General features: G+C 37.1%; 1 protein-coding gene across 3 annotated transcripts in view; it reads right to left on the bottom strand.

Moving 5' to 3' along the window:
- Positions 1 to 19,914, bottom strand: part of SLC12A6 (solute carrier family 12 member 6) — a 96,432-nt gene that overhangs the window by 42,496 nt on the left and 34,022 nt on the right. For 2 of the 3 annotated variants that reach the window (XM_076004222.1, XM_076004224.1), the window contains exon 2: positions 9,200 to 9,244. The exons of the other annotated variant lie outside the window; for it this stretch is intronic. In XM_076004222.1, coding sequence (XP_075860337.1) covers positions 9,200 to 9,244 — 45 coding nt within the window. The remainder of the gene's footprint in view (positions 1 to 9,199; positions 9,245 to 19,914) is intronic. 3 annotated transcript variants of the gene reach the window in all.

Here is a 19,914-nt window from a genome sequence, read left to right as displayed (position 1 = left end):
AAGAATATGAAATACATTTGTTTTTAAGAGAAAAATTTTATTAGGGGTTAGAAGGTAACTGCATAATAATGAAAGGTTTAATTCACCAAGAAGGTATAACGATTTTAAGCATACACCTATTGTTCTGTACTTCTGCTTAACAAATTACCCCCAAATTTATTGGCTTAAACAATACATATTTACCATCTCATAATTTGCTTGTGAATTTTTAAAAATCTGACAATCTGTCTTTTTAACTGTCTAGTCCATCAAACTTGGCAATGAATATATCTGAAGTGGGTTCTACCATATTTTTATTTGTTTTTCTCTATGACTCATTCTCATTTTCTGTCTTTGTTTCTCTCTCTTTGGAACTTTTTGAGTTTTTTTCCCAAAATCCCATTTTTTTTCTCTAGCTTCCATACTCTATTTCTATTCTTTGAGCAATTACCCTTGAAATTTTACTATATAAGTTACTTAAAACAAATTGTTACATAAGTCTAAACAATAGCTTGATATCCTCCCAAACAACATAAAGACTTGTGAATATTTCAGTTCCAAATCTCTCCTCCTGCTTACCTATTATTGCTGTCCAATATTTCCAGTAGTCTTTTTTTTAACTCCACAAATAAGATACTAAAGATACTTATTTTATAGAGAAAACATTTATTTGGATTAAGGTACAAGTTTATCATTTCATTTATTCAATACTTTTTCTTGTACTTCAGACTATTAGTCTTTTTGAATCATTTTACTTTTTCTTAAGGTACAGTCCTTAAAATTCCTTTAGAAGGTTTCTCAAACTCAGCACTATGAAATTTTGAAACAGGGCTGGGCGCTGTGGCTCACGCCTATAATCCTAGCACTCTGGGAGGCTGAGGCAGGCAGAACACTCAAGGTCAGGAGTTTGAAACCAGCCTGAGCAAGAGCGAGACCCCGTCTCTACTATAAATAGAAAGAAATTAATTGGCCAACTAATATATATATAAAAAATTAGCTGGGCATGGTGGCACATGCCTGTAGTCCCAGCTACTCGGGAGGCTGAGGCAGTAGGATTGCTTGAGCCCAGGAGTTTGAGGTTGCTGTGAGCTAGGCTGATGCCACCGCACTCACTCTAGCCTGGGCAACAAAGTGAGACTTTGTCTCAAAAAAAAAAAGAAAAAAATTTTGAATCAAATAATTATTTGTTGTTGGTGACTGTCCTGTGAACCGCAGGATGTTTAGGAACATCCCTGGCCTCTACTCATTTGATGCCAGTAGTGACTATCAAAAATGTCTCTAAACATTTCCTGGAAGACCAAATTGCCTTGGGGGACAAAATTGGCCCTAATTGAAAACCACTACTTTAGAGCAAGGCTAGTGAAATGCCCTCAGCATTGCCTAAGAAATGCCCTCAGCTTTCATTTACCTATAACTGTCTTTATTTTGCTGTTATTCCTGAATATTTTGCACAATTAAAGCACAATTAAAGCACAATTCTAGGTTAATAAAATTTTTATGCACATTTATTTGTTTTCTGGCTTCTGTTTTGCTGTTGAGAACTCTTCTGACATTCTGTTGTTCCTTTGATAATCTGTCCTTTTTCTCTGGCCACTTAAAAGATTTTTTTCTTAGATATTCTGCAGTTTCATTAAGATATATCCAGGTGAGTTGGGTTTTTTGTTTGTTTCTTCATTTGTTTTTTTGGAGATAGAGTCTCACTCTGTTGCCCAGTCTAGCGTGTCGTGGTATCAGCTTAGCTCACAGCAATCTCAAACTCCTGGGCTCAAGTGATCCTCCTGTCTTAGCCTCCTGAGTAGATGGCACTACAGGCGTGCACCACCATGCCTGAATAATTTTTTATATTTTTAGTTGCCTGGCTAATTTCTTTTTTATTTTTTAGTAGAGACAGGGTCTTGCTCTTGCTGAGGCTGGTCTCAAACTCCTGACCTCAAGCAATCCTCCTGCCTTGGCCTCCCAGAGTACTAGGATTACAGGCATAAACCACCACATCCAGCCTAGATGTAGTTTTCTTTTTGTTCATAATCTAATCTACTGTTTAACCTCTTCGTTTTTTATATCAGTAATTATATCTTTTTCTTTTCTAGAAGTTCCATTTGCTTTTCTTTTCTCTAAACAGCCTTTCATTCCTGAGTAGTTTGCTCCTCTTTGTAACCGCATCCTTTATTTTTTTTATTTTTTTATTTTTTTTTGACAGCAGCCTGTATCTGTACGCATCCTTTATTGATTTAAACATTTAATGGAGTTTTGTATCCCAGACATAATACCACTTCATCCTTCTTGAGAGTTATGGAGGTAAGAGTCCTGGCTTCAACATACTACCTCCCTGATGTTCAATAACTTTATAAAGGTGTTGCTATTAAAATTTGGCCTGAGGACAATCCTGCCCCATTATGAGGCATGCTATTCAACCCATCTCCTAGCACTTCTGGCTCCCCTTGCTGCAACCCTGGCCCCTCTGTGTTTGGCCCTCTCTAGTCTCAAGTTTCAGGTGAAGTCACCTTAACTTTCAGACACTCTGGGTCTTGGCTGTTTCTGACCTACCTTCTATTTGCTTGCTTAATTTTTCTGGAGAGTAAAAGAATGTCCCTGGAGAGTCTGTGTACATTTTATGAGACCAGTGATGTCTCCACGATGGTCCTACCCAAGGCTAACTTGGGGTGGTGTTATGGAACAGGAGAGTTCCTGGTCAGTCATGGCTTATGGACAGTCACAAAATGCTAAGGCTTTCCAAGGCAAGGAAGGAAGCTCTCATCAAGCATGGTTAATACTGAAAGGCATGACATTGGAAGTGGTTATATTGAAAGGCATAGATCAATTCTTGGTCTGAAAATTTTGGTGGGAAACCATGCTGCTATAGAGTATAGCCTTCAGAAGTCTTGGTCACTACTGTGACCCCAAGAAATACAAGATAGATTGGAACTTCTAAAGTTTCTGAACAGAAAATTATCTTTACTCTGTAGGAACTAAGGACTAAATCCATATCCTACAGCTCTTTTAGGATTATCCAGAATCCTAAAGTGACTCCTTTGGTACATACCCTACTGAGACTGGTCTCACAAATACTTTGAATTAAAACAGTCTATCAGAGCACCACTATGTTTCTTTTTTCTCACTCTACTATTAAGATAATGCTGATATTGAGAAATTTACTGGTGTTTTATTGCATAATTCAAATGAAAACTGATAGGACTTTCATTGTTCTACTGAAGATTTCAGATTTTTGTTTTTTATGGCACACTTTTTTTGTAAACAGGGAAAAGGAATACCAAAGGTCTTACTCTTTATAAAAACTTTATTGTTGTGGTGTTATTACTTCTATAATGTTGCTTTTGTCAATTACCGCTTACACCATAATTTGGGCCCAAGATAAATCTCAAATTACTCCTTTAGCCTCCTCATCTTGTCAAATGGCCTTTGTTGGTCTGAGCTAGGTACAAGTGGAGCAGTACATGTACTTAATTTACCCAGGCATAGGTTTGGGTTTGAACTATGCACCAATGTGAAGAGGAAAGGTTGTCTCAAATGCTACAAATGTTTTTGATTTTATAGTTTGTTTGAATCAGTAGCCAAATAGGAGGCAAATATTATGATTGGTTGCTGTATCTCTTATAGCTATAGCTTTCCTTTTTTTCCTTACAATTTATTTGTTGAGGAAACCATGCCATTTGTCCTGGAGAGTTTCTGATGTCTGGGTTTTGAAAATGGCACATAAAAATGGTTAACATGTTCTGTTTTCTGTAATTCCTATAAACTGGTAGTTGGATTTAGAAGCTTAATCACATTCAGTATTTCTAGAAGGACAGAGAGGAAAACCATGAAGTAGTTTGAACTACTTCATAGTGGTATTATATTCTTCTAAGAACACAAGAAGTACAAGAAGTACATGTCATCTGGTTGTCATTCCTTTTGAGATATTAACAATTGTTGATGATTAATGCCTAGATCCATTAATTTATGAGAGGTTACCAAATGGTGATACACTCGTTTGATTATTATTCCTCATATATTAGCTGAAATAATTCTATAAAGAGACGCCGCCTTTAATCTACTATTTAGTTACCCAGTTAAAAGCAAGGTACAGTTAAAAGCAAGACAAATACTTCATTCTTTCCTTTATTGACCTCAGAATAAATTGTTCTCAGAATAAAATATTGGTTCAATAGAATACTCCAATGGTGACCAATTAATTTAAGTTTTCGTTATGAACTCATGAATTTAAATATTGGGTATGTCTCAAATCAAATGCTTTTTCTAAGCCGGGCATGGTGGCTCATGCCTGTAATCCTAGCACTCTGGGAGGCCAAGGCGGGAGGATTGTTCGAGGTCAGGAGTTCAAGACCAGCCTGAGCAAGAGTGAGATCCTGTCTCTACTAAAAAATAGAAAGAAATTAGCTGGACAACTAAAAATATATAGAAAAAATTAGCCAAGCGTGGTGGTGCATGCCTGTAGTCCCAGCTACTCGGGAGGCTGAGGCAGAGGATTCCTTGAGCCCAGGAGTTTGAGGTTGCTGTGAGCTAGGCTGACACCACAGCACTCTAGCACAGGCAACAGAGTAAGACTCTGTCTCAAAACAAACAAACAAACAAAACGCAAATGCTTTTTCTACATCTATTAAGATGATTATATAATGTTTCTCCTTTAATCTATTAGTTAATATAGTAAACTATGTAAACTGATTTTCAATATTAAACTAACCATATATTTCTTGCAGAAACACACTTGGTGATTGGGGTAATTTTTAAAAATATATTGCTTGATTCAGATTATAAATATGTTGTTTAGGACTATATATGTATTCATAAGTAAGACTGGCTTGTATTTTTCTCATCTCATATTATCATTGTTAAGTTTTGGTACCAACGTTATAATAGCCTCAAACTAAGTTAGGTAGTGGTTACGTGGTTTTCTATTCCTTGAGAGACCATAGAAAACTGGAATTATTTTTCTTTGAATGTTTGGCAAAACTTCTTATAAAAATGCCAGGACTCACTGCTTGATTGCTTGATTTCTAAAATTTTTAAATTGAAAATTATACACATACACACACAGGGAAAAGTTCATAAAGCATGAGTGCACAGCTTTATTCATTATCACAATAGCAGTTTCACCCTCCCATATATCCCCTCAGCCTGACTCTGAGTTTTGCAAAAGACCTGATGAGTCAGTGGGAACAGTAGATACATTAAAATAACTGTACTCTGTTGACAGAAAAAACATATAGAATGTTTGCAAGATGCTATTATTATAAATCTAAGTCAGCAGGAAAGGTTTGAAAGATGCTATTATAAATTTGATTCAGCAGGCAATTGAACCAGTTTTTTACCTACTAGGCCAAATTATCCTAAACAAAGTTTTTAGAGAGAAATGGGAAGATTTTAATTCAAACTACCAATGCCTTTTCTGAAGAACTATAAGATTGTTAGAAAATATAATAAAAAATCATCTTTCACTCTTTTGCAAACTCAGAGTTCATTTAATAAACCAGCCTTCTAAAGATTTTAAGGCTATAGCTAAAACAAAGTTACTTATGGTAGGAAACAGAAGATAGTTCTTCAGAGCATGAGAAAAGAAGAAAATATAATAATCTGACCTACTGAACCTACAAGAGAATCTAGGGTAACAGGATGGACTTATCTGAGAGTCTGATCAGAAGACTCTGGATAAATCCACAAGTCTGTTAAAAACTGAATGCAATTGTAGGTTGCCAAATGAGCTTAATGTCTGGAGTAGTCTTTTTGCAAATACTATTAGGATTTTTGGCTAATAATGACTAAGAGAGCCCTTCCTTCACAAAACTATTTCTTCCTGCCTCCAACTCTCCTGTTATTTTTTACTATAGGTGCTTAACTGAAAACAAAATCTAGCTTAGTAATACTGGAACTGTACCAACTCCCAACTGTCCATTTCATTAGCTATGTCCTTCCCTACCTCCATTGTATATGTGTTCCTGGTCAGATAATGAACTACTCTCAAACTTTTCTGCCAGCCATATATGTATCAGGGACAAAAGCCATTTAATAATTTTTGGGGATAGCCGGGCATGGTGGCGCATGCCTGTAGTCCCAGCTACTCGGGAGGCTGAGGCAGAAGGATCGCTCGAGCCCAGGAGTTTGAGGTTGCTGTGAGCTAGGCTGACGCCACGGCACTCACTCTAGCCTGGACAACAAACCGAGACTCTGTCTCAAAAAAAAAAAATAATAATAATAATAATTTTTGGGGAAAGATATTCTCCTCATGATCTGTTCAATGAAATCTTAGCAATTCCCAATCCAAATATAAAATTTTTATATAGAGAAGACTAACTTTGAGCAGTGTAAATAAACTATCCAATATAAAAGAGAGAATAGCGAATAGAAAAGAAAACAGCTTTAGTATCAAAAGCCCAAGACCTTGGTGATCAGATTTCTATGTTTATGTCAAACCATTTACTTAATAAATATTTATTGAGTGCCTAGGGTGTTAGGTACTGTTTCGACATATAAATTCACTCAGGAATAAAAATTAAGATTGCATTAACTCTTCTCATTAACTCAAGGAGTACTCCAAGTCCTTAAAATAGAAAGGACAAAAATGGAGTATTCTAATTTCTTCAACTAATACTCTGAATCTTTTATTTTTCTTCTTCTTCTTCCTTTTTTTTGAAACAGAGTCTCACTTTGTTGCCCAGGCTAGAGTGCTGTGGCATCAGCCTAGCTCACAGCAACCTCAAACTCCTGGGCTCAAGCAATCCTCCTGCCTCAGCCTCCCAGGTAGCTGAGACTACAGGCACGCGCCACCATGTCCGGCTAATTTTTTCTATATATTTTTAGTTGTCCAGCTAATTTCTTTCTACTTTTTAGTAGAGACGTGGTCTCACTCTTGCTCAGGCTGGTTTCGAACTTCTGACCTTGAGCCATCTACCCACCTCAGCCTCCCAGAGTGCTAGGATTACAGGCGTGAGCCACCGCACCTGGCCTTGCTCTAAATCTTTTATAAGTAAACAAGTCATATCAAGTACTTTCCCTACTTTGGATTTGATAGCTTACAGCTGCTTTGTGCATATTCAGACAGCTAAGAGTTCAGCAGTGTACAATCAAAAATAAGACTCAAATCAAAAGACACACACACACACACAAATGGCTAATATATTTAAAAGTACTTAATCCTACTCAAATTAAAGTAGTATAAATAAAAACTAGAGATGCCATTTTCATGTATTAGATAAAGAAAAAATTTTACAACTGATCATACCTAGTTTCAGTGGCAGGGAGCCAAGCATGGCAAGCATTCCTCCATACCTCTTATTCATAAGAGTTTAAGTTGATATATTTTTTTTGAAAATATACATACCCTTTGAATAAAGAATTCCACTGTTAGGAATTACCCTACAGATACACTGGCAATGAGAATGGAAGGATATAAGTACAAGATGTTCATTGCAACATAATCTAAACACAAATACACCTGGATATAACTTAAATGCTCATGAACAGGGAACTTGGCTGAGTAAATTTACAGTGTAGGAGCACGAAAGAATACTATTTTGCCACAATCAAAGGAACGAGATAGATTTTTATGTACTGATATGAGATGTCCAAGATAAAAGGTTAAGTGAAAAAAGGGTCCATTCAAGAGAACAGTCCATATACTATAACCCCATTGATATAAAAAATCATATACAGGCTGGGCACGGTGGCTCACGCCTCTAATCCTAGTACTCTGGGAGGCTGAGACAAGTGGATTGCTCAAGGTCAGAAGTTCGAAACCAGCCTGAGCAAGAGCCAGACCCCGACTCTACTAAAAAAAAAATAGAAAGAAATTAATTGGCCAACTAAAAATATGTAGAAAAAATGAGCCGGGCATGGTGGCACATGCCTGTAGTCCCAGGTACTTGGGAGGCTGAGGCAGGAGGATCGCTTGAGCCCAGGAGTTTGAGGATGCTGTGAGCTAGGGCTGACATCACAACACTCTAGCCTGGGCAACAAAGTGAGACTCTGTCTCAAAAAAAAAAAAACAAAACAAAAAAAAATCATATATAAAATGAAAAAATTTATAATTAAAAATTTCTGGAATTCACAATAAATTATAAATTGTCAACACCTGGTACTTTGGGAGAGTAGAAGTGAGTTGGTAGGGAGAAGAGATACTTCAAAGGACTTTTACTTTCTTTATATATACCTATTGTATTGTCTGAATCCCTTACTAGAGTATGTTTTAGTTTTATATTTTTAAAATTTATCACTTCTGAGATATTGTGAAACTCTTGTCAAATTACAAGCTTACTGAAATTTAAATAAGTGATACCTAGGGAAAATCAATTCATTTCCAGAACCTGTTTCACTGCTAAGGAACTAGAACATCAATTTTTATGGATGACTTAAGGCCGTACTGTTTATGAAGTACTTTTAGTAATTAAAATGGTAATCAAAAGACCAAGAAAAATATAAAAAAGGGGAAAGTAGCTTCAAAGTCCAAGATCTTAGAGTATTATAATATCTTCAAAATTATCTCAGAAAAATGAAGTTCTAATTCTTATTTTTATTTTATTGTTTTGTCTTTTTATAGAGATGGGGTCTTGCTATATTGCCCAGGCTGGTCTCAAACTCCTGGTCTCAAGTGATCCTCCCATCTTGGCCACCCAAAATGCTGAGATTATAGGCATAAGCCACCGTGCCTGGCCCTAATTTTTAGATTTTTCTTTTTTCTTTTTGAGAAAGTCTCACTCTATTGCCTGGGCTACAGTGCCATGGCTTCAGCCTAGCTCACAGCAACCTCAAACTCCTGGGCTCAAGCAATCCTACTGCCTCAGCCTCCCAAGTAGCTGGGACTACAGGCATGAGCCACCATGCCTGGCTAATTTTTTCTATATATTTTAGTTGTCCAGCTAATTTCTTTCTGTTTTTAGTATAGATGGGGTTTCACTCTTGCTCAGGCTGGTCTCAAACTCCTGAGCTCCAACAATCCACCGACCTCGGGCTCCCAGAGTAGATTTTTCTTTTTTAATCACAGACCACATAAAATTACTTTTTAATGTAACTAAAGTGAGTCTTAGCAATCAATTACAGAAGTAGTTTCCTACAACTTACCAAGTTGAGAATAAAAACAGCAGACAAAATGTTGAGAGGTGAAAAGAAATGGAAAAGATAGAAAATAGAATTAGAGAAGGGAGTAATGTCTGTTAGTATAAATGGGTAAAGAGTGACTTGGAGAAAGTTAATCCCCATGGTAATACTATACCTAACAGCTGGCTGTGTTCCCCTGTGATGGAGTTCTGATTCGGGTCTGAAAAACAAACAATTGAAAAGAAAAGAAAAAATGAATGATCAAAACAAATAATTTCCTTAAAATCAGCAACAAAAGTCAACTAAGGAAATAAGCAAAAATAAATAAATAAATAAAACAAAAACAAAAAAAACTTAAGAAACATTAATGAAAGGATAGTAAAAAATAGAATGAACTATTATTAAAAAAAGATCACATTCCTCAAAAAGTTAAACACAGAATTACCATGTGACCCAGCAATTCCACATCAAGGTACACACCCAAAAGAAAACAGGGACTCCAACAAACATCTGTACCACAAAGTTTATAGCAGAATTATTCACAATAGCCGAAAGGGAGAAACAACCCCAGTGTACTCCTACAGATGAATAAACAAAATGTGGTATGTACATACAATGGAACTCGGCTATAAAAAGGAATGAAATTCTGATACATGTGACAACATGGATTAACTTTGAGAGAACATTATGCTAAGGGAAATAAACCAGACACAAAAGGACAAATGTCATATGATTCCATTTATATGAAATACTAAGAAAAGGCAAATTTATGGAAACAGAAAGTACATTATTGATTACAGGGTGGAGTGGGAATATGGGGTATTATTGCTTAATGAGTACACAGTTTCTGTTTGGGGTGATGAGAAATTCTGGAAATAGACAGTGATAATGGATGTACAACACTGTGAATGTAATTAATGCCACTGAATTATATACTTAAAAATGGTTAAATTGATGAATTTTGTTATATATGTTTTACAATAAAAAAGTAAATAAAAATAATAATCACACAAATTTGACCAAGCAATAGTTCCCTAAAGTAAAAGAATGATTCAGGGTTTATGACATGAGTTACATTTCCTCTTTAATGACAAGGAAACATATAGTCATAGCAGCTCAAAGTCAAGATATAAATAAAGCATTCATTACTACTAATAGATATGTTCTGATTTGACTTTAAGGCAAAATGACTAAACTGGCTTTTGTAAATATCTATTGTTCAGTAATGTAAAATAAAATTAGTGGCAATAAGCCAAGTTCCTAATGCAAAAGACATTGACAATCACCATTTAATAATCAACCAGTTGCTTATTTTAAAGGCTTGAAAAGCATTAAGGGCTAAATATGGAAAAGATCCTGAGCTGCACTTTCTTTAAAGATTAAATCTCCTGAGATGCTGAGGATTACAGCTGGCTTTCTTGTATCTGGAGAAATGAAAATAATGTTTGACCAGGGGGATCTGTGAACAGTGGGAAAAAAGTTACATCTTTATTTTTTTACTAACCTCTACTTGAAGTTTATTATTTTTTTCAATTATGATGTAGGCAAAAAACTACATAAAGTACCTGTGATTTTGTCAATAATAAATATCAGATATTTTCATATCACATTACTGATGTTTTAGACAAAATTCAAATATTTTCCATGGTCTATATATATGTTTTATATGTATTTAATTAAATCAAAGACTTTAAAATAAGCAGCCAAGAAAGAAACAAGAATACTTATCAAATAGTAGTTTCTGAAGTATACTGGCATATACTCTACATACTTTAATCAAGAAGGAAATAAGGTAGAAACCTGCTTTCTGCAACTAAAGTTTTAAATGCTATTTGAATATTTATTTTCAGAGGACTTTCTTAATTTGGTTTTGCAAAAGAGAAATTCCATATTTTTTCTATTCTAGGATATTTTTCCCAACATACCAGCAAGTGAATTCCCAGCTTTTACTTTAAATTCATATTACTTTCCATCTAAATAAAGAATATTGGTTGCTCATGCATATACTTAAAAAGTAAGAGTAATAGTCTATAGTAAGTTGATGTAGTAGATCTCTCTTTCTCAGGGAAAATTGGGCCCTATATTTATAGAGAAGCAGGTATGTAGGTGGCATGAAAAGAAGAGTAGAGAAAGAATAATAGAATTTTAGAACTGGAGGAACCTTAGTCATTACCTAGATCTACCCTACTGACTCTAGAAGAAAAGGAGGAGAGGAATTATCACATCATCTATTTTTCTCACTAAACCTAACAAACACCCCTGGCTCAAGATTCTGATTCCCAGCTACTGTCACTAATGTGAATACCTTGTATCTCTCAGGCATGCTGGGCCAGAAAAGTTGAGAATCTCATATCTTAATATATAAGGTTAAAAAAAAATGTCAAAGTTCACAAGTGGCCACATATATCACACTACTGCCAAAAGAGAAAGGTTAGAGATATAGTCTTGATGTTTTGAGAATCTATGTTCTTGCTTCTCAATACTCTGTAATTTGAACTTTCTTTTTCTAAAAGAAAAAGGATATCTGGAATTGCCAGGGATGTGTCCTATGAATGGAAATAGAAAAACATCCTAGATAACTCAGGTAGACCAGGTATGGTTTTAGAAAATAAAATATAAATGACATTTTCTTAAAAAAGAATTAACTCCTGTACTATATACTTCCTTGCCTTCTGAGCTGTACCTACATGATGTTTGTGTATTCTGTAGTCAAGCCAGGATTCTTCTTCTGAACACCCTACAATATTTGAAATGAATAGAAAACAAGTCTTTTGTGTAGTTCCCTATGAGCTCAACTTAGATTTTTGTTTTTCATTTATTATAATTAAAAGATTGGCCGGGCGAGGTGGCTCACGCCTGTAATCCTAGCACTCTGGGAGGCCGAGGCGGGCGGATTGCTCGAGGTCAGGAGTTCGAAACCAGCCTGAGCAAGAGCGAGACCCCGTCTCTACTATAAATAGAAAGAAATTAATAGGCCAACTAATATATATAGAAAAACTTGGCCAGGCATGGTGGCACATGCCTATAGTCCCAGCTACTTGGGAGGCTGAGGCAGGAGGATTGCTTGAGCCCAGGAGTTTGAGGTTGCTGTGAGCTAGGCTGACGCCACGGCACTCTGACCGGGACAACGGAGTGAAACTCTTGTCTCAAAAAAAAAAAAAAGATTACAGGACAATCCTTACCTGATATTTATTTGGTAATTTGAAGACTAACCTTCAAGAACCTGCAAATCCTTCATTAATATAATAAAAGCTAAAACAAGGATAAATCCGGGAGTGAATAGTCTCAAGAACCCACTAGAATGAAACTAGCCATGCCTATAAAAATCACAATTGCTAAGTGGGTTTAAGTTGAAGGGTGTTTCTGGGTTTGCAATCCAAATTGTGTAATCAGCATGCTAACACTGCTCTGAGATATGTCTGGGCACCTTTCTATATTGTCTTGTATCTGAACTCTCCCTTTTAAAATTTTTCCCGACTATGTCACTGGTGAGGGCACACCCAAGTTTGCCTAACACTGAGAATTGTCCTAAATATTACTCAAAATAACATTTATCTTAACCAGATTACTTCCTATAATAGGAACCATGTGCCAATAATGTGACTATTGTTACCCTTTCATAGCCTTCATAAATTAAGCTACTCCTAGGTTATAATATAACCAGTTTATAATCAGAAGTCTGAGATACTCTGAAAGGTAAAATGGTAGTTCAAATAAAAACAGAAACAAAACATATGCCTTTTAACAACAGGTAAATGCAATCAGAAAAATAAACTGAAAATATTTCCTTAACAGTCATGATATAGTAGTTTTACAAATTGGCACTTACTCAATATATTTATCTTGAGTAAATGGTTAAAGAATGAAGATTTTATTTAGTTTCTTGTGATGTGCCTTGGAGAACAGAGACAAAAATAATTGTAGGGGATAAACACTTGCAAAACTGCCTCTGTAAAGTTTTGTTGAAGAGCTTTACATAGCAATAGTCTTTCCTCGAATATCCTTTTTTTTTTCTTTAACATACATTTATTCATTCATTCATTCATTCATTCATTCATGCATTCATTTAATTTTTTGAGACAGAGTCTCACTTTGTTGCCCAGGCTAGAGTGAGTGCCATGGCGTCAGCCTCGCTCACGGCAACCTCAACCTCCTGGGCACAAGCAATCCTCCTGCCTCAGCCTCCCAAGTAGCTGGGACTACAGGCATGCGCCACTATGCCTGGCTAATTTTTCTTTCTATATATATTACTTGGCCAATTAATTTCTTTCTATTTATAGTAGAGATAGGGTCTTGCTCTTGCTCGGGCTGGTTTGAACTCCTGACCTCGAGCAATCCTCCTGCCTCAGCCTCCCAGAGAGCTAGGATTACAGGTGAGCTGGGCCTGAGAGAAATTTTTATCTCTCCCTCCCTGCTTATCTCTTTTATTCTGTCTATAGCAGATTATATATATATATATATATATATATATATATATATATATATATATATATATAGAGAGAGAGAGAGAGAGAGAGAGAGAGAGAGAGAGAAAGAGAGAAATTTTTATCTCTTTCTGCTTTTTCTGGTAAGTCCCTTTTTCTTAATTTTTTTTTTTTTTTTTTTTTTTTTTTGAGACAGAGTCTCACTTTTGGTGCCTGGGCTAGAGTGCTATGGCGTCAGCTTAGCTCACAGCAACCTCAAACTCCTGGGCTCAAGTGATCCTTCTGTCTCAGCCTCCCGAGTAGCTGGTACTACAGACATGCACCACCATGCCCGGCTTATTATGTGTGTCCGAATATCCTTTGAGAATCACTTCAACTACCATTAATTGTACAGAGTTTGAAGCAAATAAAAGTTAACCTGTATCTTACAGCTAAAACTCAGTGTAGAAGGTTTTACTTCATTAAATATAGAATCATTAATATTTTTATATAACACAATCAATAGTGGAAACTGTTGCCTAATTCTTTAGATAAGTAGGCATGACCAAGTGCATATACATCAGGACAATCAGACCATTATGTTACTGGCTGTAATATCTAGGCATACTACAAAAGCTATTTCAGGATATCAAACACCTGAAATCACTCTCTAACATAACACGGATTTATTTTCCACCCTTCAACTTTTTAAAACACTAAAGCAATGGCATCATAAGAAACCATTTGACTCAGAATTACACAAAAATGATTAAAAGTAGAACCAAAGACAATTACTCTAATATTCACATTTATTAGATTTTTGCCTCTCTATATGGGTAGGTTCTCATCTTGGTGGGAAACCTAAGTGGGAAAACAACTTGAAATAAGACAAAATCTGAAAAGGCTAGTCTCTTTATATAATAGATTCTAAATTTACTGCAATGAAACTAGATAGACCTAGAAAAACTTACATGAGATTAATGGGGTTTAAATAAATAGATTATTTATTTAAAAAACAGCAGGCAATTTTAGGTAAAGTAATTAAGCAGTAAGATGGTAATGTAAACCAATGCATACAAAAAATCAAATTATTTGTTCTTTGTTTCTAGCCTACCCCAAAATAACAGTCAACATATTCTTGATTTTTAATATAATAAGCATATAGTTTTAAAAAAACATATAGAGCCTACATATGGCTCCCTAAAGCCCCAAAAGGTGCTTTAGTTATAATTTATAGTTTAGTACAAATGATCGGTTATACAAGTGATTGGAAGGCCGGGCACGGTGCCTAATGCCTGTAATTCTAGCACTCTGAGAGGCCGAGGTGGGCAGATCCTTTGAGCTCAGGAGTTCAAAACCAGCCGGAGCAAGAGTGAGACCCTGTCTCTACCAAAAATAGAAAGAAGTTAATTGGACAGCTAAAAAAATATATATAGAAAAAATTAGCCAGGCATGGTGGCGCATGCCTGTAGTTCCAGCTACTTGGGAGGTTGAGGCAGGAGGACTGCTTGAATCCAGGAGTTTGCGGTTGTCGTGAGCTAGGCTGACACCACAGCACTCTAGCCTGGGCAACAGAGTGAGTCTTTGTCTCAAAAAAAAAAAAAAAAAAAAGCCGGGCGTGGTGGCTCACGCCTGTAATCCTAGCACTTTGGGAGGCCGAGGCGGGCGGATTGCTCAAGGTCAGGAGTTCGAAACCAGCCTGAGCGAGACCCCGTCTCTACCAAAAATAGAAATAAATTAATTGACCAACTAAAATATATATACAAAAAGTTAGCTGGGCATGGTGGCGCATGCCTGTAGTCCCAGCTACTCGGGAGGCTGAGGCAGTAGGATCGCTAAGCCCCAGAGATTGAGGTTGCTGTGAGCCAGGCTGACGCCACGGCACTCACTCTAGCCTGGGCAACAAAGTGAGACTCTGTCTCAAAAAAAAAAAAAGAATCTTATATTTTAGTGGGGAACAGACCAACAATAAACATGTCAAGAGTGATAAGTCCAGAGTCCAGTAGTTAAAAGAAAGAAAAGAGAAAAGAAAAGAAAATACAGAAATATATTTTTAAAAAACGAAAAAAAAAAAAAAGAGTGATAAGTCATAAAACGAACAAAAAAGCAGAGCAAGAGAATACAGAGGATTAGTAGGGGAGTGATTTGTGTGTTAGTTTGGATACTGAGCCTGAAAAGGCCTCGCAGATAATGTGACATTTGAGCAGAAACTTGCAGTAAGGCACTTAGCCATGCAAACATCTGCAGAACATTCCAGGCAGAGGGAACAGTTAGTGCAAAGATCCTGGTGCAGGAAAGTGCTGGCATGTTCAATGAATAGCAAGGAGGCCAGGTTATTAGACAGAATAAAGAAGGTGAAAGTGATAAGGCATAGAATAAGAGATGGATATAGGTGTTGGAGGAGGGAGCACAGATCATGTGATGAGGCCTTGTAGGATATAGTCAAGACTTTTGATTTTACTTTGAGTGAGACAGGAAGCCATGGGAAGTTTTGGTTTATGTTTTAACATGATCACAATAGCTATAGTATGGAAAGTAGATTGCAGTGGGCAAGCACAAAAGTACAGAAAAGTTAGAGAGCTTTTATAGTGGTCCAAGAAAACATAATGGCAGTATGGATCAGGTCAGAAAGTAGCAGAGGTTATGAAAAGTGGTCAGATACTAGGTATGTGGACTAGGTATGTTTCAAAGGAGGAACTGACAAGATTAGCATGCTGATGGACTGGACATGAATTGGGAAACAAAGAAAGAAGCCAAAGATTTTTCCACAGTAGGCCAAGCACAGTGGCTCATGCCTGTAATCCTAGCACTCTGGGAGGCTGAGGCAGGAGGATCATTTGAGCTCAGGAGTTCAAGACCAGCGTGAGCAAGACCCAGTCTCTACCAAAAATAGAAAAAATTAGCTGGACATGGTGGTACATGCCTGTAGTCCCAGCTACTCAGGAGGCTGAGGCAGAAGGATCGCTTGGGCCAGGAGTTTGAGGTTGCTGTGAGCTAGTGACACCACAGCACTCTAGCCCTGGCAACAGAGCAAGATTTTTGTCTCAAAAAAAGAAAAGAAAAGAAATAATTACAAATCATCAAAGTAGGTATCTAATGTGTGGAACTACACAGTGATCATAGATGGCCATACTGTGCCTACTGCACTAGGGCTCAGAAACACTGCCTACCCAGGTTAAGACCACTCCCATCCCTTTTTGCTAAGAGCATGGCAGGACATGTGGAAGGTAAAGGGAAGCTCCTGTGGTTATGGAAGCCAACAGAGTCGGAACTGAAAGAGTAGGAAATTAGGAAGAGATAAAGAACATCCCCCCTAGAACAGTAAATATTCTTTTGATTTAATGTGTGCAAAAACTGGTAACCAAACTATCTTACTTGTGTTATTTTTATACTTTTGATTTCTTCTGTAAGAATATAAATATCCAGACATATTTATTGTAATTTTAACTAAAATGTTTATCAAATGCATTTTGTATTAAACATCTTGATAAGTTTCAACCGTGATTTCACCTTCTCTCGCCATTTACCACTCTGCGTTAACCACATTAACTGAAAGCTGAAGCACTTGACCAGACAGATATCAGTTTTTAAATATATGTGCTAGAATATCTATAAAATCTCTTCAAAAAGTGCTAATCTCTTTTTTAACAGGCTTAGTCAGAGCCTATCCTTGGCAACTGTATCTAACAAGATTAGTATTGCTTGTATTGTATCTATTTTTAATTTATACTCTATTTATGGGAAGCATGCTGGTATTTCATTTAGTGACAAAGTTTCCATTTTAAAAGAAACCATAAAAGCAGTGACTCAATTTAAGAAAAAATATTAAAATAAATGCAAAGATGATCTGTAAAAATGGAAAGATTATAAAGGTAGTCTCTAAATGATGGAATTTAAGGAAATTTCCTATTATTATCATGTTAAATCTGCACAGTAACCCTATGAGGAAGAATTATTTCCACATTCCTAAAGAAACTAGCTCAGAGAAAGCTGAAATGATTTGCCCAAGGTGGTACATGTAGTCAATAAAGCCAAGGGAACTCCAGCAGAGCCAGGTCTCAGCCTTGGTCTTTTTTTTTTTTTTTTTTTTTTTTTGAGACAGAGTCTCACTCTTTGTTGCCCAGGCGTCAGCCTAGCTCACAGCTACCTCAAACTCCTGGGCTCAAGCAATCCTACTGCCTCAGCCTCCCGAGTAGCTGGGACTACAGGCATGCGCCACCATGCCCGGCTAATTTCTTTCTATATATTTTTAGTTGTCCAGCTAATTTCTTTCTATTTTTAGCAGAGACAGGGCCCTGCTCTTGCTCAGGCTGGTCTCGAACTCCTGAGCTCAAATGATCCGCCTGCCTCAGCTTCCCAGAGTGCTAGGATTACAGGCGTGAGCCACCACACTCGGCCTCAGCCTTGGTCTTTGACCATCTCAGCTGCAGTAAGTGATACAAGGGTCCAAAGATGAGAGAAATCATGGATTAAAGCAGTGTGAGGTTTACATAAAACTTTTTTTTTTTTTTTTTAAGCCAGTCAAATTTAGCAGTGGGGGGTTGAATACCAACTTTAGTGACACTAATGTGAATAAGTTCTGATAACCCACTACCATCGGACCAGCCAACATAAAACTTTTAAAAACCTTAAAAATCATGGAAGACTGAAAATCACAGAGAAGGAATAAACACAGCATGTGTCTGGGGAGGTTTTCTTGGAAAGGTTGGGTCATATTAGGAAAAGTCTTGGAAGATAAACAGAGAAGTCTAAAGGAGATGGAAAACAACTGAAATTCTCTAGGTAGAAGTCTAAAAATGAAAACAGTATTTTAGGTAAAGAAACATGAATGCAATATGCAAAATGAAATAAATCCCAGATTTATCAGAGACAGTCAGACACACTCATTTTTGGACCACTATAATTTGTCCATGTGATAACAATATCTTAAAGTGGACTATAGATCCAAGGTCTCTAAAGTGGACTATAAGATAATAGTAATAGTTGCCATTAATTCAACCAATACTCTGAATGCCTATTATATGTCAGGTATGTGCTAGGCACTATGAATACTATAAAAAGGATCCTTTGTTCTCAAGAAATTTGGAGGGGGAAAAATATGCATACAGTTATAAAACAATAAAAATAATTGTTATAGGCCAAGTGCAGTGGCTCACACCTGTAATCCCAGCACTTTGGGAGGCTGAGGTGGAGGTATCACTTGAGATCAGGAGTTCAAGACCACCCTGAGCAACATTGAGAGATCTTTTCTCTATAGAAAAATTAGGCCAGGTGTGGTGGCTCATGCCTGTAATCCTAGCACTCAGGAGGCCAAGGCAGGAGGAGCGCTCAGGAGTTTCAGACCAGCCTCAGCAAGAGCAAGACTCCAAGAAATTGGCCAGGCAACTAAAATAGAAAAAATTAGCCGGGCATGGTGGCGCACGCCTTGTAGTCCCAGTTACTCAGAGGCTGAGGCAGGAGGATCACTCGAGCCCAGGAGTTTGAGGTTGCTGTGAGCTAGGCTGACGCCATGGCACTCTAGCCCAGGCAACAGAGTGAAAGAAAAAAGAAAGAAAAATTAGTACAGCAGGATTGTGCAAATCTGTAGCCTAGGAGTTTGAGGCTGCAGTGAGCCATGATCACACTTCTGCACTCCAGCATAAATGACAGACCTTGTCTCTAAACAAAATTAAAAATTAAAAAAAACTTGTTATAGTGTAAGTAAAGATACCTTCGGATTCATGACGGAAAGAAAACAAAACAAAGCAGTGGTCAAGAGCGGCATCAAGTGGATAACTGAGTTAAATCTTGAAGGATGCATAGTTCATCAAAAAGCAGAAAAATGGGTGGGGGGAAACGGAGGAGAGACACTCCAGTCAGAGGTATTGACAATTAGGACTTAGCTAATGGAGATGTTCCAGAGATAAAATAACAAGAATTAATATACCTAATCCTTTTTTTTTTTTTTTTGAGACAGAGTCTCACTCTGTTGCCCAGGCTGGAGTGCCGTCACGTCAGCTTAGCTCACAGCAACCTCAAACTCCTGGGCTCAAGCAATCCTACTGCCTCAGCCTCCCAAGTAGCTGGGACTACAGGCATGCACCACCATGCCCGGCTATTTTTTCTATATATTTTTAGTTAGCCAATTAATTTCTATTTTTAGTAGAGATGGGTCTCACTCTTGCTCAGGCTGGTCTCAAACTCCTGGTCTTGAGCGATCCTCCCACCTCAGCCTCCCAGAGTGCTAGGGTTACAAGTGTGAGCCACCACATCCGGCCCCTAATCCTTTTTTTTAAAAAGAAAAAAAGACTATTGTCATTGACAAAGAAAGCTGGTGAGATGAGCAGGACCAGTCAGCATCTGTATGTCCAGCTTCTGATTCTTCCCCTGCCCTCATTCTCCACATTTAGTCACCAAATCCAGTCTACTGTGGCTTCACTATGCTTCCATAGCAATCTTCTTTTCCACTGCACTGCCATCATTTAGATCCTCATCCTTTCCAGCTGAG

Source organism: Microcebus murinus, chromosome 6 (genome assembly GCF_040939455.1).
Source record: "Microcebus murinus isolate Inina chromosome 6, M.murinus_Inina_mat1.0, whole genome shotgun sequence".
NCBI classification, from domain to species: domain Eukaryota; kingdom Metazoa; phylum Chordata; class Mammalia; order Primates; family Cheirogaleidae; genus Microcebus; species Microcebus murinus.
Note: the sequence above shows the minus strand (reverse complement) of the source record. Positions and strands in the feature narration are given on the sequence as shown.